General features: G+C 30.4%; 4 protein-coding genes across 7 annotated transcripts; 1 reads left to right on the forward strand and 3 right to left on the reverse strand.

The window, feature by feature from the left end:
* Nucleotides 1-1006: 1006 nt before the first annotated feature.
* Nucleotides 1007-6127, reverse strand: LOC110648529 (serine/threonine-protein kinase STY13). Its single transcript, XM_021802794.2, has 6 exons — nt 5335-6127; nt 4748-4880; nt 4381-4576; nt 2897-3021; nt 2637-2795; nt 1007-1643 (listed from the first exon to the last, which is right to left on the reverse strand). Exons 1-6 carry the CDS (start codon nt 5460-5462, stop codon nt 1329-1331), a joined length of 1056 nt encoding a protein of 351 aa, XP_021658486.1. The 5' UTR covers nt 5463-6127; the 3' UTR covers nt 1007-1328.
* A 6029-nt stretch (nt 6128-12156) lies between these two features.
* LOC110648522 (ribosomal RNA-processing protein 8) lies at nt 12157-15118 on the reverse strand. 2 transcript variants are annotated; one of them, XM_021802780.2, is made up of 9 exons: nt 14818-15118; nt 14663-14724; nt 13996-14047; nt 13500-13611; nt 13257-13351; nt 12996-13102; nt 12774-12888; nt 12655-12699; nt 12157-12510 (listed from the first exon to the last, which is right to left on the reverse strand). In XM_021802780.2, exons 1-9 carry the CDS (start codon nt 14980-14982, stop codon nt 12439-12441), a joined length of 825 nt encoding a protein of 274 aa, XP_021658472.2. In that variant the 5' UTR covers nt 14983-15118; the 3' UTR covers nt 12157-12438. The 2 variants fall into 2 exon arrangements, with proteins under 2 accessions (XP_021658472.2, XP_021658473.2); XM_021802781.2 differs by having other exon boundaries at nt 13257-13348; nt 14818-15065.
* A 321-nt stretch (nt 15119-15439) lies between these two features.
* On the forward strand, nt 15440-17036 carry LOC110648524 (chalcone isomerase-like protein 1). The gene is made up of 4 exons (XM_021802787.2): nt 15440-16086; nt 16178-16421; nt 16513-16604; nt 16692-17036. Exons 1-4 carry the CDS (start codon nt 15741-15743, stop codon nt 16823-16825), a joined length of 816 nt encoding a protein of 271 aa, XP_021658479.2. The 5' UTR covers nt 15440-15740; the 3' UTR covers nt 16826-17036.
* Nucleotides 17037-17150: 114 nt separating this feature from the next.
* LOC110648523 (putative glucose-6-phosphate 1-epimerase) lies at nt 17151-20804 on the reverse strand. 3 transcript variants are annotated; one of them, XM_021802783.2, is made up of 9 exons: nt 20495-20802; nt 20127-20273; nt 19372-19446; nt 18759-18815; nt 18515-18672; nt 18292-18423; nt 17922-18024; nt 17638-17737; nt 17151-17534 (listed from the first exon to the last, which is right to left on the reverse strand). In XM_021802783.2, the coding sequence occupies exons 2-9, from the start codon at nt 20202-20204 to the stop codon at nt 17317-17319; spliced, it is 921 nt and encodes a 306-aa protein (XP_021658475.2). In that variant the 5' UTR covers nt 20205-20273; nt 20495-20802; the 3' UTR covers nt 17151-17316. The 3 variants fall into 3 exon arrangements, with proteins under 3 accessions (XP_021658475.2, XP_057991989.1, XP_021658476.2); XM_058136006.1 differs by lacking the exon at nt 20495-20802 and adding an exon at nt 19076-19159 and having other exon boundaries at nt 20127-20199; XM_021802784.2 differs by lacking the exon at nt 20127-20273 and having other exon boundaries at nt 20495-20804.
* Between the last annotated feature and the right edge of the window lie 579 nt (nt 20805-21383).

The raw sequence follows: 21383 nt of genomic DNA on the forward strand, positions 1-21383 counted from the left end.
TTCATGATGTCATTTTTTTTTTAAATTATGAGGGTAGAAATGTAAAATAGCTTCAGCATAATTTAATTATTATTGAAAAATTGTATTTAAAATTTCATTTTGTTCTGATTAGATGATAAATTATTAATAGGATGAGTGATTATTATTATTTATAAATAAATTATATTTTTATCATGTTATAAATATTTATATTAATAATTGAGTCTTTTATGTAAAAAATAATTAATGGTATATAAGATTTGATTATGATGTTTTAGATTGGAGAGTTCATGTGAGAATGAATATATTTATTGTGAGATTAAATTTTTATATATAAATTCATATATTTTATATATACACTTTAATTAATTTTATATATATATCGATATAAATATTTAATTTAATAATAATTAAATTCATTCTCATAAAGTCGATCTTATGTTAGATATACCCTTTTGGATTTAAGAGATAAGATATTTATTTTTTAAAAAATAATAAATATTTATCCTTTTTAAATTAAATATAAGCTTAATTATTTTTTTAATAGTTTTAAGGAATGTCTCAAATTCAAATCTTCCTATCTACATCTTCAAGAAAATGAGATATTTACCTTCTGATGAAAATTAATAAATATATTTTGAGTGTTACAGAGGGTGAAAAATATCTTGAATGGTTTATTAAGAATACACAATATACATCATATCATAGAAAAGAAGAGCACATTAAAAAAAAAAAAAAAAAACACACACACACAAACACAGCATTTATAGCTACATAAATATAAATTTAGTGATTATTAAGCGATAAATTAAATTTAAGTGATTTTAATCAGATTTAATAATTAGTTTAGCTTCTGCAGATATAATTTGCTCAATATATATATATAACTTTTTTAAAAAGAAGAGAATCAGAACTTGAAACTTGACCAAATTGAGGTGTACAAACCAAAAAGCAAAGCCTGCAAATGTGCAGTAGAAATGCATATGAATGCAAACATGTATCAGAAACCAATAGTCAGTCATGGTGATTCTTACAAAACTCATTTAGATTCATTATCAACAGGAGTAAAGGCCTCTGGATGGACCTTATTTTACAATAATGATGATACATCACAGCAAAACCTACCTCCAGTGTCCAGGTGAACTTAGTCAGAACAAACTGATATTCATGTAAAAGGAGTATGGAAAGTTAACGGAGACATCAGATACTAGGTCTGGTCTTTCCTGTTGCAACTGAACTAACTAGATTGACATTTTTCTTATCAAGATGTATTTCCTAATATTTTGAGACTATTGCTTATTGAGCTTGCCTAAAGTACCTCCACAGACGACTTTGTGCCTTTGGAGGGATCAGTAACACTGGTTAAAGCAGGAAAAGAAACTTCTTGGTTTGTCTTCCATCTGTGCTTCTGGGGTTTCCCCTGAGTCATCTCTAACAGCCATTAAAGAACTTGTGCCAGGAGACTCTGGTGGCAGTACAGCATTCTCTGAAGTGAATATCCGAGCAGGGATGACAGGTTCTTGTGGTGAAACGGTGGAAAGATAGTGCAGGAGCATCTGTATAATCTGGCCGAAATTGGGTCGAGCATTTGGATCCTCTTGCCAACATGAGGTCACGATCATTGCTAAATCCTCTGGGAGATTCTCCGCACTGGGTCTTACATTCTGAAATATGTAAAATCTTGAATCATCATGATATCCAGAATACTACTAATCTACATAATTAATATTTGAAATTTGAAAGATCACAAAGTGATCAGTCCTCTCATTCCATATCAACAGACGCTCCTGTCCTCAATTAAAGCATGTGTTAGATGGGAGATTTTTCAAAAATTCCATATTCCAAATCTACAGTTGTTGGTTATACATGTCCAAGTCTCTCAGATGTAATCTACATGGACAAGTAGAGGCCAAGTGATGGATGCATGACTGACCCACTAAACTAATGGCTTGAGTTATTTTGTCAAGTTGGCGTTCAACATGCCTGACCTCTTTTGTGAAAGTTCCCCACAATATGACTTCCCCAATCACCACAATTTCAAAAAAGTATAAACACCTCTACCACTCTTTCCTATCTGACCAGTTTGCAGCAGCCCCTACATTCTACTGGATTTGTTGTTGGTTATACATATCTCTCTCAGATGAAATCCCCATTGACAGGTAGAGGCCAAGTGATGGATGCATGACTGGGATGACCCACTAACTAATGGCTTGAGCCGTTTTGTCAAGGTGGTGTCCAACATGCCTGACCTCTTTTTTGAAAGTTCCCCACAGTGTGACTTCCCCAATCACTACAATTCCAGAAAAAGTATAAACACCTCCACGCTCCACCACAATTTCCTATCTGACCAGTCTCCAGCAACCCCTACATTCTACTGCATTTGCTAACTAATTAATCCATTCCACTTCTGAAGGATATCAATATTCAATAGAACTTGGTAAGCTTGTGGTTGAAGAGTATCCTTATTTCATGATGCATGATCATAAATTTGAAATATCAATCCTCAGCCCTTCTAACAGATGATTTCTCATGTAATATTACAAGGGCACTACCACTGACTGGACATAATTATGGTTTGTCATTAATTTCCCATGAGCATAATAAACTCTCATGAAAGATTTTCAACTTCAATATATGGTGAAAACAACATTGCTCACCTTAAAAGCTGCTGCATATGCTGCCTGTAGATTTGACATGCCTTCAAATGGCAATTTATTGTGGATGAGTTCCCACAAGACAATCGCAAAGCTATAAGCATCAACCTTGTGATTGTAATGCTTTTTCTCGCCATGCCTTAATGTGACAGTGCTGTAAAGCTGCCATCAAATATGATGGTTAACAACCAGTGTTTGGAACACCTCACTGAACAGGGGAAAAAAGAATAATTCTAACGCTACTTCATGTTCAAATATGATACCTCTGGAGCCATCCAACGATATGTCCCAGTTTCAGCAGTCATCATCTCTGTTAATGACTCTTCTCTAGCTAAACCAAAATCTGCAAGTTTAACTGTTTTATGGTCGGCAGTCAATATCAAGTTCTCTGCAAAAGGGACAGGAAACAAATTCGTAAGGAGTCATGCCTACTGCTTAATCCAACAAAAAGTAGCTACACATGTTTTCCTCAGTATCACTTTCCTACAGCCTAAAAGTTCTTAAGCCAAAATTTGATTTAGAATCTTCATATCAAGTATCCAAATCTCCCAAAATCATATCCCCATTTCCTTGAAAAAGAAACCATAATAAAAGTTCTAGACATTTGTAATATAATCATCCTTCATAATTATCAATTCAATATGACCCATATTATAGATGATAAGAAGAAAAAATGCAAAATTGAATTTCTAAAAGTCAATCTTCAACCTCAACTAAGCTTAGCTCTGAACTAGTTGAGGTCGCTATAAGGATCCTATTCCTCCATCCAATGGGTTCAGATTTCTGACTTCTGACTCTGAGAGTCAATATCTGCTTAAAACCAATGCTTAATATCAAACACTTTGCCCAAATATCACCAGCTCTTTCCAGCAGGAGTGAAATTGACATATAAGCATAAGGTACAGAATTACATTTATCCAACAGATTTTTCATGCAGTAGCACAAATTTATGCGTTAATTATATACATAATATAAAGGAGCATACATTCCCTTCTGTCATTGATGAAAAGTGGAAAAAAAAAAAAAAAAAGGTAAATATCAACTTTTACTTCACTTGTCCACAGGAAAGGGAAATGATCATAGAAGAAACAACTAAGAAGTAGACAGCCAGAACAAAATCTTCAGGTTTCATTCAAAATTGTCATAATTTGAGCTTTCAAATGCACAGGTGTACTTAAAGCTTGAATCTTGGAATTTATGTTGAAGAAAGCTTAAAGGATTGTTTACATGAAGAGATCTTATAAATGGTATATATTAGCAACAGTAAAAAATTAGACTTTGAGAAGGTTGGTTTGTTCTCTTCTGCATGCAAAAGCATGCAAAAATGTTTAACATTGCCATGAGAAAAAGTTATTAAAAATTATTGTAGCAGCATGTTCCTCACCATTGAAAAGATTTTGGATCAAAGATGTTGAGACACAAAATAATACATGAAACTAGAACATCATAAAAGTTAAATTGTATACGAGACACATGCATTTGTGCACAATTTATAAAAGGACAAATGATAGGATACCGTGTCTAAAAGCCTCTGCTGAGGCGATACCAATTCTTCTATTCATCAAGTCAGTCCAACATTATTAGAAGCAAAGGTACAAAACCTAGGGACTTCAAGTCTAAATAAAGCCAATGTCCATCCAATTGTAGTTGGACTGTTAAGTTGGTCCACAAACCTCTAACCAATGCTATTTATTCAACTTACTATGCTTGAAGTCCAACAACCATACAAAATGTAATTTTATCATACCAGGTTTAAGGTCACGATGAATGATTCCGTGTGCGTGTATGCATTCCATTGCACGAGCAATGTCAAGTGCAAACCCAATTGCTACATGCATCTCCAAGCATCTTGGTCGCAAGTTCAACAGGTATTTACGCAATGTCCCACCTAAAAGAAGCTCGGTTACTATCACCATTACAGGTTCCTTGCAAGCCCCAATAAACTGGTAACAAAAAGCAACACTATTATTGTGTATATGATAACTTCAACAATCGTTAGCTAAGATGTAGGATTCAAATCATTAAAATAAAAAATGCCCAATATCAAGTACAACGAAAGGGCATTACAAATTTTTGTAATTGAAAAGTTGTTGCTTATAAGTTAGTAAAATAACCTTGACTAGATTTTTGTGTTGAACTCTAGATAACATTGCAACCTCTCTCGCAAACCTTGCTTCTCTCTTGGCAATCTCTTCTGGGGTTTCTCCTCTATGAACAACTTTAATAGCAACATTTTGATTCTTATACCTATTAAAAAGGGGGAAGAAAAAGAACCTATAAATTACTGGAAGAGATAAATGAACAAAGTAAGCCATCATTCAGATGAACTTAATCAAATCACTTGATAGAATTTCGTGGTTCTTTTGCCTATTAAAAAGGGGGAAGAAAAAGAACCTATAAATTACTGGAAGAGATAAATGAACAAAGTAAGCCACCATTCAGATGAACTTAATCCATCTTTAGAACAGAACCACGAAATTCTATCAAGTGATTTGATTAGTAAGCATACTTCTTCTTAGAGGAAAAAAGATTGAAATTTAAGCAACGGCTTTTCTAAATTGAGAAGGAAAAAGAAAAAATGTCCAGAAAACAAAACTGGGTTTCAGTATATAAATCAGAGAAAGTCTAGTTATAAAGTAAATCAAAGCTCAAGAATTTCAAACAGAAAGGAAAACAAAGAACCCCCAAAGTTTTGACTTACTTTCCCTCATAAACTTTGGCATGAGCACCTTCTCCAATCTTTGGTCCAACAAAAAGAAGCTTAGGATCAACCAGCCACTTATCATCCAAATTGAATTCACCAGAATAAAACGCATTATTAGATCCCATTTCGGACTCAACACTGTGTTATCAGCTAATGAAGTACCATCTATTGACTTGAAAAACCAAAGAAAACGCCTTCTGTACAAAGTGTTTAGAATTTGAAGTAAACTACAAGGCTCAGTCAATTTAAAGAAATGGGGAAGGGGGATAAAAACTTTAAATAGATATGCCCCGTATTGTACCCCAAAATCACGCCTGCAGATCCAGAAAGATCAACATTTGCCTTTGTTTAGGAGGCAAAGAATAAAACCCCACATGTTTTAGAGTCAGTCACCAACAGAATAAGAAATAAAAAAATGGGAATTATTAAAACAAAGAAGAAACAAGAAAGCTCCCAACCCCTACCCAACAAGCTCTGCCAGCAAAACAGAGTAGTGAATAAAACTTTGTGGAAGTGAGGAAAGTGGCAGAAGATAAGAAGAAAATATCAACGAAGGATTTGAAGTACAGGGTAAAAGAGAAGGACCCAGATGAGGATTTGGAGTTGAGAGATTAGTTTAAGCTCTCTCTCTCTCTCTCTCAACGCGTATGGAGAAGTGCTCTGTTTCCTTGATCTACAGATAAGGCCGCGGCAGGATACAAGTCTATGTCAGACAACAGTAGTGGGTTTTTATTATATTTTTGTTTTCTACAAAAGGGAAATAAAATAACAAAGAGAGAAAAATAATAATAATAATAATTTCCCGTGGAGATGAAGAGAGAGATGTACATGATTGTGTGATAAATATTTATTTGGTAAAATTGATTTTGATTTGAATTTGAGACTCAGAATTTTAAATTATTGGTTTAAAATATATTATTAATAATAATAAATATTAAGATAAATTTAATATTTATTTTATTTTTAATATTTATTTAATTGAAAGTAAATGTATTAAGAAAGTAAACTTTTTAAAAAGTATAAAAAATAAAAATTATTTTATTTAATTTATATTATCAAACTTAAGGAGTAGGTTTTTTTTTTATTTCAAACAAAATAATTTATGTATAAATAACTTCATAAATTATCCTTTCTTAATTGTAATATAATTTGTTAATTTATTTTTAATGATATCATTATTTTTTGTAACTTATTAGTAAATTCATTTTTTAAAAAATTCATTTATATATTAAATATATTTATATTATATTCCTAAGAAATAATTTTTTTTAAAATGCATTTTTCTGAAAAGTGAATTTTACATAAATAGATTATTTTAAATCAATAAGACTAATTTTTGTTATTTAATTATTTAAAATTATATAAATGTATATAATATATTTATTTTTTATAATTTTAAAACAAAATAATTGTTATATTGTAAGAAAACTTTACAAATTTAAAATTATATTTATTTTATGAAAAATATCTTTTTTATAAATTTTTTTCATATTTTATAGCATTTGAAGCATTCAAAAAAATTAATCAATGCAAAAATATTTTCCTGATAACTAAGTTATTTTTTTTAAATAATTTTTTTTAAGAGAAAGTTATTTTTATTTTTTAAATTTTAATAATTTTATTAAAATAAAAAAATAATTATATATATATATATATCATTAACATAACATTATAACTAAAAAATGAAAAAAAAAATTTAGAGAATATTTTCTATATACAAGTTAATCTTCATGAAACAAATGGAATTTTTTACTCTATTTATTTTATAGAAAATATTTTCATTTATATTTTTTAGTGTTTATAATACTAAAAAAATAAATTAAATAAAAAATTAAATTATTTTTAAGAAAATAATTTTCTCTATTTAAAAAAAATATATTTTATAAACTTTAATAATTCTATTAAAATATAAAAATATTTATAAATATATGATATAAACACATAAAATTATTTTGACATTGTAACTAAATAATAAAAAATATTTTCATAATAAATATTTGGAAAAAATAATTTCTATAATAAATATTTTTCATACAAATTATTTTTCACAAATTGACTTCTTGCATCAACATTGAAGCATGATGACTAAATATTATCTCTACTTAGGAATGCAAGTGAGAGTCAACGGGTTATCCAGTTATTCATATCACAAGGTACTACATCGGGTTCGGTGATAGGTGTATTCCTTTGGGGTTTGATTAAATCGATAATGTTAATAGGTGACCTCGGACCTCAGGTCTAAAGAGATTATAATTGTCATATTCAAATCATTATTTTTTTCATTTTCAAGAAAAAAAAAACATTAATGGATTCAAGTACATCATCTTCCTTTTATTTAGTTCTTCCTATGTATAAATAAAATAAAATAAATCAAATCTTATTTTTGTTTTCTTAAGATTTTATTTCCAACAAATAATTCAATTTTTTCTAACAAACCAAAATATTAAATAACTTGAAAGTTTTTTTTATTAAAAACTAAAAAAATTAATTTAATTACTATTATTTTTTTAATACATTGGTGAGTAATTTTAATTTTATTGATGTTATGATTTTAGATGCATATATTATATTATTTATCTATTAAATTTCCACTAATCCATATTAATAAAGAAATGTAAAGGGAAAATTTAATGATTAAAATGTCAACTCTGTAAATATATAATCGATAATATTTTTTACAATTAATTTTAATTAAAATTTAAATTTAAGATTTTACCATTACAATCCTAAGACGAATTACTGAGTAAAATACTTTAATTAATAATAGTGTAAAATAATTTTGATAATAATTATAAAGAAAAATGAAAAATCTATTTAAAAATAAAAAAAATATATAAAAATATTGATATCTAATATTTATCAATTTGAGTACGTTTTTTATTTTCTAAAACTAAACTACCAGAATCAAACTGAAAATATATATATATTTTATTATTTATTAGATATTTTGATATTTTAATTATAACTTTTGCTCAATTAATAATTTAAATATATTTAATTTAAAATAATAATAATAATAATAATATTAATAATAATATTATTATTAAATGGGCTCGTTGAGTTGACTCCGATGCGGCAAAGCGTAAATTTAAAGTTTGACATTACAAGTTGCAATGCACCGACAGGTTTTAGCGTTGAGCCAGTCAATCAAGACAAACTTGGCGGTGCCACGTCATTTATTTGTCCAAACTTAAGGGTCAATATTGTAATTGTATCAATAAACGGACATATTCATCCTTAGGTAGATGACGTGTCACCATCAAATGGCTCCACAAGTTTGATTGGCACCACACATAAGTCATACTTGCCATGTTAGTTTTCAAAAAAAATAATGTTAAATATGGGTATGATTTCTTATTTAATTTTATTTTTTTATTGGTTGAACTAAAATTAAAACCCTAATTGGTATGATGTTGATAAGACTGAATCACATACAATAGTCCTAACTAATCTCAAATATGTTAAAAATATATTTCTTCTTATTTCTTTTTTTTTTAAATTTTATAATGAGTAATTAGTTTTTTTATTAAATTAAAAAAAATTAATTTATAATATCAACATAACATAATAAAATTAGATAATATAAATGATTTAGAATTTAATCGTTACACACTTTTATATCTCTTTCTAAGGTGTTTTTAATATAAGAACGAATAGTAATAGTTCAAGTATTTACAAATGCCTAACTTGATAGATCTAAATAAGATAAATTTAAATAATATATAATCGAATTTTAAACGAGTTTATATTTTATATGTTAGATATTCATTATTCGAATATATTTGATATTTTTTGGACAACAATAATTGGGTTTTGAATAGATTTGAGTAGTTTAAGGTAAATTTTAATCAAGTTTATAAGGAATTCAAGTATTAAGAATATTAATCGATATTGGATTCAGATTCTTGCAAAGTAATTTTTGTAAATATCCTATTTATTATAATCTCTAAATACAAACTTAATCTCATATAAAAAAAACAAGTATTATGACCGTTAGGTTATATATTTATATTTAAATTTATATTGAGTTAATTAAAATGTGTATAATAAATATATGAATTTAAATATAAATATTTAATTTAATGATTATTAAACTCATTCTCGTATAATATCAAGCTTCTTATAACATTGTCTTTATTCGATAAAAAAGTAATAAATTTTATTACCATTGTACTATTCAAAATATAAAATTCAATCATTCTTTTTTTTTTTAAAGAATTTATAGATTGAAAATTAGAAAGTGAAAGTATTTACAAATGCCTTACTCGATGGATCTAAATAAGATAAGTTTAAGTAATGTATAATCAAATTTTAAATGAATTTAGTTTTTATATGTTGAATATTCATTATTCGAACACATTTGATATTTTTTGGACAGCAATAATTGGGTTTATAACAGGTTTGAGTAGTTTAGGGTAAATTTTAATCGAATTTAGGATGAATTCAAGTATTAAAAATATTAATTGAGATTGGATTCAAATTCATACAAAGTAATTTTCGTAAATATCATATTTATTATCATCCCTAAATACAAGCTTAATCTCATATAAAAACAAGTTTTATGACCGTTAGATTATATATTTATATTTAAATTTATATTGAATTAATTAAAATGTGTATATTAAATATATGAATTTAAAAGTAAAGATTTAATTTAATGATTATTAAACTCATTCTCGTATAAGATCGATAAAAACAGTAATAAATTTTATTACCATTGTACTATTCAAAATATAAAATTCAATCATTCTTTTGTTTTTTAAAGAATTTATAGATTGAAAATTAGAAAGTGAAAGTTTGAGGGTCATTGATAGGGTAGAAAAGAAAAAAATTGAATTGAAATTGTCAAAAGTCATATATTTTAATAATGAAACTTGACGTTAAAATAAATTGACAAAGATATTGATGGTTGAGAGCATAAGAGAGTAAAACGTCATTGGCTTTAATTTTAAATGGCAACTTGAATGTGGTGTACCATTTGATTTGTTGTGATGAAATAGAAGAAAAAAAAAGAGGGGGGATAAAACGATGTCGGTGGAGAAAATGGAAAGGCAAAATGAAAGGTGAAATGGGCAGCCACCAAATTCAATGAAAATCCTTTCCCTGTGTGTGACTTTTTGAACCAAGATGTGTACTTTCCAGCCTTCCAAACAGATTTCTGGTGAGATTTATTAGACTTTTTGGCTATGGACAATAAAAAATTATTCCACTCTGAAACTTTTCATTCAATTGGTGATTCGATACTTATATAATCAAGGCTTCTTCTTCATTTAATGTTGAAGAAAATGGAAAATAAATTGAGCGTGGTCAATTGGTCATTGATTTGGTGGGTACACACCCAGGAGTTAATGTTATTTAAAGTCTGTGTTTTCATTTATTTTCTTGTTAAACTTTTTCTTTTTTCTATTTTCAAAGGATAAATTTCAAAAAGGCTGAAACCATCTTTTTGATTTCTGAATTTTTGAACACGAATAAATTTGGTTTATTTTGTGGAAAATATTATTTTTAAAAATATTTTTTTTATTTTTTAAAGTTTAGAGTACTCAGAAAAATTAATCAACAAAAAATATTTTATTAAATTATTTTTAAAAAAAATATATTTTTTTTTTAATTTTAAAATTTTATTAAAATATGAAAACATATATATATATATATATATATAAAATAAATATATACCATTAATTTAATCAAATAACAGAAAATATTTTCATAAAAAAATTTTAAAACTTAAAAAATATTTTTTATATACAAATTATTTTTTTTGAAATAAATGAAGTCTAATATTCTATTTATTTTGTAAAAAATAATTTAGATGAAAATTATTTTATAAGAAAATTTTTTCCAAAAATGTTTTTCAATGTTTGATTATCTTTTTAAATTAATAATATATGTTTATCTCATGTATATATAAATATTTTCATTTTAATAAAATCATTAAAGTTTAAAAATTTATTATCTTAAAAAAAAAAGTCATTTCAGTTATAAATGATTTAGATTTTCTTTTAATTAGAAAAATATTTTTTGTTAAACTATTTTTTCAAATATTCAAACACTAAAAAAATAAAAAATACATTTTTCAGAAAAATATTTTCTAAAAAAAAACTTAAAAATGGAGATCTTAGAGCCAAATGGCCTTTGAGAAATTATGGTTACCTTTTTTTAATTTAATGCGAATAATTTCCTATTAATTTTTAATTGTTGAGTGATATAAACATTAATTTGAAAGACATCTCATAAATATCAGAGTTAATAAACAGTAATCCTGAAGAATTGAAAATTAAATCCAAATTTTAAATTTTAATTAATTATGTGAATCTTTTTAAAATATCTGAATCAATCATCATCAATGTATAAAATATGAAAAAAACAAAGAAATCAATTTTTACACAATCTTGCTCTTCCATGTTAAAAGCAGCTCCTTTTTCATACTTTATGCATGAATAATATACTCTACAGTCTACTTAGCAATTAAGGTGATTACGAATTATTAAACTATACATAATTGACACCAATATTAAAGTACTTATAATTAATTAAAAAAAAGCATAAGTAGACATACTCTCCAAGTTGTTGAGCATCGCATCTTTTCATAATTTCAGGAAAATTATAGAATAAAATTCGTTATATGTATAATAGATTTATCCCGACCATTGATCATAGTAAGACTCATCATAATCTATGGCTAATTTGACCTGAATGACAGGTAAACCAATGCCTTCCGAATAGAGATATTATATGCCTGCCGGCTTATGTATGTATAAGGCTGCCACAATTGCATAATTTATGATCTATATCACACATTGATCAATCAAAGAAAGATTTAACAACTAAAATAAAGATCAATTCTTTGGAATCCTTCCTGATCCAATTCCTCCACCACCGTGAACTCTAGTTACATGATACATTTTTTAGTTATTGGGAGAACCCAAGTAATCTCTTTCAGATCCAGGAAAAATCTTTGAGAGTTCATCAAGGAACATAAGAATAAATAACAAAATTTCACTAACTTAATCCAATCTTACACATACTACAATTTGCAGAACCATGATTCTCCAAGTTGTCTCGTAATAACATCACAACAAGATCATTTCACTTTTCATCTCACCGACGCTTGTATAAACAAGGTTTCAACTCGGGCCATTCAATTTCTTTCCTCTTTGAACTTTGCTTCTCCTGCAAAGGAGGGATGATGAACAGATTACTCATATGCATCAACTCATACACAACTATGAATGAACTCTTAAACAATTTTTTGAGCAGATAAATCAAGTGCTACATGAAACTCAAAGCAACAATTAATCTTCAAAAGCAACTCACCTTCTTTCGGAAGTATAACAAAATAAACATTTTATTCGAGAAATCCTGCACATAATTTTTATCAGTAACAAGGATAAGAAAATTAGTTTAGCAAGCAAATGGGAGGACTATTTATAGACCTTGAGCATTGAAGCAAATCCAAGATCTGTAACGGCTTTTGAAAACTTATTTGGATCAGCTCCTCCAGTGTTTGGGTCAAATCTGCTCTTCACCTCTGCTATCAATAGCCAACCACTGTTAAAAAAACACAACAGAGAGAGAGAGAGAGAAGAGTTATACAATGAACTAAAAATAACCAACAAAGGGAATCCAAAACCTTAAAAAAAGCACTGAGAACAAACTTTGGCTTAAGAACTCTGTGTGCTTCCTGAAGGTAACTTGGAAAGTTAGTGCCCATCAATGAGAGGCAAAAGACTGCAACATCTACAGATGAGGCGTCAAGGGGTGTCTGCCAGAAATACCAGTATATGATCAATAATGAAAACCTGTTATAACAGGTATATAGACATTCTGCGACAAAAGATTTTGATCTCAAAGGATCTTTGCCATTGATCCATGCTATTTTATATAACCATCAAAAGCAACATAAACAAGTCACATACATTTGACATATCACAAGCAATTACTGAAGGGTCCTTGGATACAAGATCAAAAGAGAAAACTTTATTCTTCACATTTTTTGCGAGGCGTGCATCTCCTGGAACACAAGGAGGAAGAAGAAATTGACAAAACAACCAAAGAACTAATCAGCGAGTAGTACACACACAAACACACAATTTACAAATATGAGTCCGGTAATTACTGTACAACCTAGAAATAGAAACTGGAATTAGGCAAAAACTCACCACAGCCAAAATCAGCCACAACTAAAGAACTGCGATCTTTTAGCCAATTTATGATTATATTTACCGGCTGCTCAGGCCAATGTGACATTTGTTCTTGGTATCCAGAATGATACTGGCCATGCAAGTAAAAATAAAATCAAGAACAACCAGGAAAAAAAATCATTCAATGATACAAATGATGTTTTACAACTGTAGATAAGAGAAATCTAAAGAAAAAAATTTTCAGGCATATCAACAGACATTCTCAAATTGTGAGACTAACTATTATTGTGAGAATGTAAACAGCTTAAGAAGAATAAGATCATCACAGAAGTCAGCAAAAATTATATCCAATGTTCTATATTGGACGAAATTTAACTTTGATACCCTAACATTCATTTAGTTAGCATAAGCTTATACTTCACATGATTGGAGAAAAAAATGAAATTATAGATATTGTCACTGAAGAATGAAAAAGAAAAGAAAAATATATATCGTAATCTGCAATGGAACATACCATATCAAACAAGGATGGGTCTTCCTTGAAATAGTTAAGGGCCTCTTCTCCACTGATAAAAGAAAAAGGAAAAGAAAAGGATCAAATTGCTTCCAAATAGAAAGGCATAGCTTTCTTATTGATGTCAAGGACCAGTAAGCGTTACACAACGAAAAAAATAATCATCAGCTTCACTAAACATTCATCAATCTAAGTAAATTGAAATTCATCAAGTTTGATTAAGAGAGAATATTAAGAAACAATTACAAATAAGAATGGCAAGCTCCAAGCATCATATTCTCCATATTTTTGGGGATAAAAAACAATTTAGGGAAAACCCAATTGAAGAAACTACTATAATTGATAATTGAAATTCATGAAAAAAGCACTTAAAAGAAGCAAGCAAAACAAGAAAATTACGTGCAAGTGTAGAGCTTTTCATTAAGCATGTCATCAGCTTCACTAAACATTCATCAATCTAAGTAAATTGAAATTCATCAAGTTTGATTAAGAGAGAATATTAAGAAACAATTACAAATAAGAATGGCAAGCTCCAAGCATCATATTCTGCATATTTTTGGGGATAAAAAACAATTTAGGGAAAACCCAATTGAAGAAATTAATATAATTGATAATTGAAATTCATGAAAAAAACACTTAAAAGGAGCAAGCAAAACAAGAAAATTACGTGCAAGTGTAGAGCTTTTCATTAAGCATGCGGAAATGTCCCCCTGATAACCTCGCTCGCATCTGCATGTGTACAAAAATTTCAATTCAATAAAAAAATATTCTCAATTTCATTCATTTCAAACGTGATTGTATGTAACAGGGACAGAATAGGACCTTGTCAAGGAAAGAGGATGACTTTGGCTTCTTCGAAGAAGAAGGATTTTCAGGTTCAGGTTCTTTATGAATTTGGGTGGCGTTGTTAGATGGAGAAGGTTTATGTTTATTTTGTGATTTTACATGCTTGAATCTCTTGCGTTTTCTGCTTTTTTCTTCCTTCATAGCTTTCCTCCTCCTCCTCTGTGCAAAACCCTAAACCGTCTATCAAGCTTCTTTGCTCTGTCTACGTTACGAAAGAAGGAAGAGATGATGAGCTAGTAGCCAATCCACGCCTTAGTGGAGGCCCTGGGATCGAACACAGACCTGTCCAGGAAGCCCATTGAGATTCCAACTCACAAGCCCATGGTTACAGGTCAAAAAACGATTTCAATATTACTATATTAAAATAATTAATCGTATCTTCAGACTTTTTTAACATAATAATTTTATTAAATTTATAAATTTTTATTAAGAAAACTAAAGAGATTGTCAGGAGAGGTAGCTCGTAACAATTTCTTGAGCAATTCAAAGCTTTTATCCAATGTTGCAAGTGTGCAATGGCCATGAATGAAACATCACATGTACTTCTCAATTCAGACAAGTCACCATTAAACAAGGGTAAGATCTTGAAATGTGTGAAATCCCCTGATGTGGGTGAAATTTTGAAAATGCTATGAATTCAATCCAAATAAAATTCACAAGCTGAACTTTTGATGCTTCAAGAATTAGAATTTGATCTTGCACCATTGGCTAAGCTTCACTTATCTAATGCTCATACCGAGGTAGGACAAGCCTCAAATGCCAATTAAATGCCTTCTGATCTTTCTCACCTTCCGCTTCCTATATAAACACTTGTGTTCTCTGCGCCCTTGCAATTTCCAACCAACACAACCGCTAAAACTCTTCCTCTGTTCTTCTCCATAGCATTGCATTGTTGAAGAATGGCAACCCTTTCTGAGAATGTTGCTGCCAAGGATCAGACACCAGTAGAGGAGAAGGTGAATGGCGTTGAACAGAAGGCTACGAACGGAGTGAACTGTGAGAATGCAGGGAAGGCTATTGGAGAGCCAACTGTGGAAAAAGTTCAAGAAGAGATGAAAACAGCTGGAAAAGAAGCCGAACGTGAGGCGCCAAAGGAAGAGGAGAAGAAAGAAGAGGTAGGAATTGAGGTTGAACCTAAGACTGGGGTTTCCTTTCCGGTTAAGTTGGATGATGGGAAGCAGTTGCTAAGTGTTGGTTTGAGGAAGAAGTCCATGCTAGGCATGGGCATCAAGATTTATGGCTTTGGTAAATTTTATATCTCAGAACCTAATTTTTCCAATTCATGTACATTGCTTTTTGCTTTATAGTATTCCCCTTTTTTATTTCCATTTTGCAGGGATATATACAGACAATGAGAAGCTGAAAGATCTCCTCAAGTCAAACATTGGAAAAGCCCCAGCAAAACCAAGCAAGGAAATGTATCAGGTGGCAATTGACAGTGATTTGCCCATGATGGTGAGGCTGGTTATTGTGTTTTCTAGACTCACCATGAGCATGGTAAAAAAGAACTTTGATGAAGGTCTAGGAGCATCCATAAAGAAACTGACTGGTGGGAAGAAGAATGAAGAGCTTGCAAACAAGTAAATTTTCCAACACCTTATTCCTTATCATCACAGTTACCGTTATGTACTTAGCTGCTGCCAAAATTCAGCTCGTGTGTTTAAATGATAGGGTCATGGGTCAAGCACCAGATGAAATAAAGCTAACAAGTGGCTCTGTAATTGAGATTTCTCGCCTTCCTGGATTTGTTCTCCAAACTAAAGGTTAGGCTCTGACAAACTGCATATTCTGATGTTATGCACTAACTACACAACAAAATCTAATGTCAAATCCATTTCTGATCTTTGCAGTGATGGATGAGGTGGTTAGCAAAGTTGAGAGTGAACTTCTCTGCAGGGCATACATCCACATGTATTTGGGAGATGATCCATTTGATAAAGATGCCAAAGAAAAATTTGGGATGTCCTTGCTTTCTCTCTTTTAGTCTCATATCAGGACAATTTCCAGGCAGAAAGGAATAAGGTCTAGGTCCACTTCCTAGTGAGCAGTGACTGAGCAATTGCTCAATAATGAGGATTATAGTGAGATTGTAGCTGGTTCTGTGACAGGATGCGAATGTTGTCAATCCCCATTCCTCTATGTTGTTTGGTGAACAACATGAATTTAATGATTCTACTTTCAAGGTTTCAACAAAATGTAGACTAGTATCATCAAACTAGCTCATTCAACTATATCTTGAGATCATAGAGACATACAAACCCATCACAACGAGGCAACATAAAAAAAAAAAAAAAAAAAAAAAAAAAAGATTGTTGCTCAAACAATGTGACAGTGTCACCTCAGAATATGATAATTAAATCTTGCTCTAAGAATCCTAAAGATAATACATAGACAAAGTAAGTGCATGCATATTTTACAATAATATGACAGTTATAGCTTACAAGAAAATCTCCTCCATGCATTACAAGGGTGAGATCATTGAAAGCCGTAAAGAACTTTCCTAGGATCCAACTGCCCACTGCAATAACTTGATGACACATTAGAGAGTTCTTGGTGGCCCTTCCACTCTTCAAAAGGTTTCAAGACAATTGGGGTTTCAATAGCAGCAGAATCCACACATATCATTGTTTTATATTCCTCATCTCCCAAATCTTGGAGAGCCTTGGCCTTTTTGTGCCAAGGATTCCACAGAACTGCAACGTTAATGATATCCAAGAGTCACAAAACTATCAGAATAAAAATAAGAAGTAGAAAACAATCAGATACCATTAGGGCATCAGGATAACATTTTAGCACCTGCATCAGGCATGCCATCCTTCCGCAGCACAAAGGTTCTCTTCTTCTCATGGTCAATAATAGCAATCTTTGTAGGGGTGCTCAAATATACCCTATCAATCTGATAAATACATGAGCAATGTGAAAAGGGAAATACTTCAATACATATGTGAACTCAAATGAAGGGATTCAGAGAAACTGTATGAAACCATAAACTATTAGTAAACGGTGGCCAGTACCATTGTAGTTTCCCTCCAATAAATTTACATAAAGGTTGAAAGCATAAGAACAATAAAATGTAATACCTCGGCATCAAACGTAATTGCATCTGCCTGCTCAGTGAATCTTTCTCTGTGCATTAGATTATCAAAATAATCAAGAGTCTCCAAGCCCTCAACACGCACTTCACTGCAAATAAACAGCATCATGCAATGTAACCCATCTGTAAAGGATGGAAATGAAACATCTTCCAAATTAATCTTTTAATAAGAGATGCTTTCTACAAGTCACGACAAGAATTTAGCATATATGCTGATGGCAAAAGTGTGTAAAAATATGCAAAATGCAGAGAAAATGGGACTTTGTCATCAAGAGAATGGCAACAGAGACAAACTTCACCGTATCTGTGTGTGCCATTACGAACAAATAGAGATTTTGAAAATTCATAAGACAAACCTGATATCTGACACAGACAAGTAGTTACAGAGTGCAAATGTAAAAGAGAAGGCCTTGTTATCTGTATTTCTCACACGAGGGATCAAAGTGAGCTTCCCAGGACTGAGAGAGATACGAAGTCGCAACTCAAAGCTGTAGAAAATCACAAGGTAAAGATTCAAATATACAAACGTATATATATACATCCTCAATCTAGTCTTAGGTTTGTGCACAACATGCATACCCACGTGGCCAAGTCTTCACATCCTCTTCTGTGGACTTCAGTATCAGATCCACTGATGACTGGTTATTCACTGGGGACAAAGGTGAAGGATCACTATCCAGTGACCACAATCTGTTCCTTGCAAATCCATGCTGCTCTAGTAAACCAAGATTCCCAAACTGAAATAGCAGCACTGAATAAGAACTTATAATCCTGACCATTATAAAAGTGAATTACATTCTTCTTGATTTCTTGTCACACAAACCTGTGGAAAGCAGACTGGTATACCTCCCCTGATGGCTTTAGGTGGCTTCCAAACAGCCTACAAACAAGAGAAATCCACCATGACCAGAAGTTGCGGAGATATCTGTTGATTTAGTACATATAACAACTCAATCAAAAACAGCTGAGTTTGGAAAAGACTTAAAGCCCGATCTTTTCAACAAGAATGGAATGTGTTGTAATAATTATGAGATAGATAATTGTATCATACTATCATATACGAATTTAAAATATGTTTAGAATCTAAATAATTTGTTATTTGTCATGTTTGTAGATTTTTAGGCCAGCTAATTTGTTTACCATCATGCTGAGAGGGTTGCTGGATGAACATTAAGCTGTTGTTCCCAAACTGCTGGAAGGAAGTGGCTTTCCCTTTGCCAAAAGCTAAGATTGAACGACCAGACAAGTAAAAAATTGAAAGTGAAAGTTAACATCCAAACTAATAACTACTACCCCTTAAAGACACAGTTATTTGTAAAGAAACTATCACAAAGATCAATATTCTCATTTCTAGAATGTAAAAAAGTTTCAAATGAAGCACAAACACAATTATAAGCACAAAACTCCAATCAAAATAGCTAAGAAAAATGGCTCACCTTTCTGCTCATGAAAAGTAATTCTTCTCCGCGTTCATTCTTCCAGGAAACAACCTGTCCACCATACAGAAGCACCTGAAACAATTTGTTTGCGCAATTAGTAACTGCAAAAATTGAGGTACCCTTTTCCTTTTTCTTTCTAATATTTGGCCATTGTAGAAGATGGTGAAAAACGAAGTTTAACATTGATTAAATTTACTTTTTTTTTTAATTAAGGTAGAGTCATACCAGCAGCCTAATTTTGCAGGACACATCATCATTGACAGTCTCCAAAGCAACACATTTACAAAGAAAAGGAAAAGAGAGAGAGAGAGAGAGAGAGAGAGAGAGAGAGAGAGAATTATGGCCTTTGAGAAAGCTCGATTTTCTGACAATAAAAAATATTAAAAATACAATCAATTTTTATAGAATCATGCCTAAAGAATAAGGATGCTAACTCCTTGAAATACTTGTTACTCCCGTTTTCTATATATTCACTAATTCCCCATTATTATTAACCCCCAACCTTAAAATTCTCAAGAATTTAATGGCTCTTCAACTGACCATCAAAATTTGTTTTACTTTTCGCCCAAATTTATTAATTATGTGATTCTAAATGTTTAAATTACTTTTTATACCACCATAATTGTTTGGACCATCATATTCATTTCATGCGAAATCAACAAAACTCAAATGATAACTGAAAAGGAGGAAAACTTAAAAAGAGAGAAGAAGAAGGAGGAGGAGGAGGAGGAGGAGGAGGAGCTTAAAATCACCTCAGCAGATGAACCAGAGGGCTCACTCAAGATAATCCTGGGCAGTCCATCAGCATCATGAAATATATTCAACGGCATCGGTTTCAGATTCAACCTAGCCTTTAAGCTACTCACAATTGGGCTCACTTTCCCTTTCCTCCACTCCAGCTGCAATCCCACCAAGAAAATTCCCCACTCAAGAAAGAAAACCCAGAAAGGGAAAAAAAATAAAAAATAAAAAATAAAAAAACCAAAACAAACATGTAGTAATGGCAGTAAAACACAAGATAATAGCAATCCATATATGCAAATAATAAAAGAAATACATTCACATCAGAAAAGAAGAGAAAAGAAGAGAAAGCAAGAAAACAAGAGATGAGCAGGCTCACGTTTCTTGTTGGTGTTGTGACCGGATTAAAATAATAGAGTGCTGATCTTTTTCGAAAGAACAAACCCACCAACTACTGGCTCAGGACAAGTCCAGATATGTGTGTGTGTGTGTATATATAGGAAAAAGAGAGAGAGGGACAAAGGATATCCAAAGGTAGGCAAGTGTAGGCGTTATTGTCATTGGATGCTCTGCCCTTTGGTCCATGGCGTCTCTTTCAGGCCTAACCAGTGATCGTGTGCTGAGTGTTCAACTTTTTCTTACTCCATGGCCATTCCCGCACGTCACCTTCGAAAATTAGATGGGCTGCATGGGCCCCATTTTCACAATTTTTAGATTTTAGCAACCTTATTATACCTTTTGTTGTGTTAAATAATAGGGTAAATTAATTCTTACATAATGTAAAATAAATTTTCGATTAATACTTTTATTTTAATTTAAAATAAGTTAATTTTTTAAATCTAATTTCATAAATAAAATAGACATTTTCGTTTAAATAAAATTCAAATTATCATTAATTATAACTTAAATGATAAAAATATTGTTTTAAATTTAAAATAATTATATTTATCAAATTTTATTTTGTTAATAAAATGATCACTTCATTTAAAATTTATATTTAATTTATTATATATTTTATATTTAAAATATAATATATACATATATATTATGCCTATAACGTGATGCTTAATGGACAAATTAATAAAAAAAATATATTTATTATGTTTTGACATATATATATATTAAACACAAAACATATCATTATCTAAATATAAAATATATAATTATTTAAATTTAAAATTTAAACATGTATATACCATTTTGTTAACAAAATAATATGAGAGACGTAATTATTTCAAATTAAAAGAACGGTTAAGGATATTTATTAA

This window comes from Hevea brasiliensis, chromosome 15 (genome assembly GCF_030052815.1).
Source record: "Hevea brasiliensis isolate MT/VB/25A 57/8 chromosome 15, ASM3005281v1, whole genome shotgun sequence".
In the NCBI taxonomy this organism is placed as follows: domain Eukaryota; kingdom Viridiplantae; phylum Streptophyta; class Magnoliopsida; order Malpighiales; family Euphorbiaceae; genus Hevea; species Hevea brasiliensis.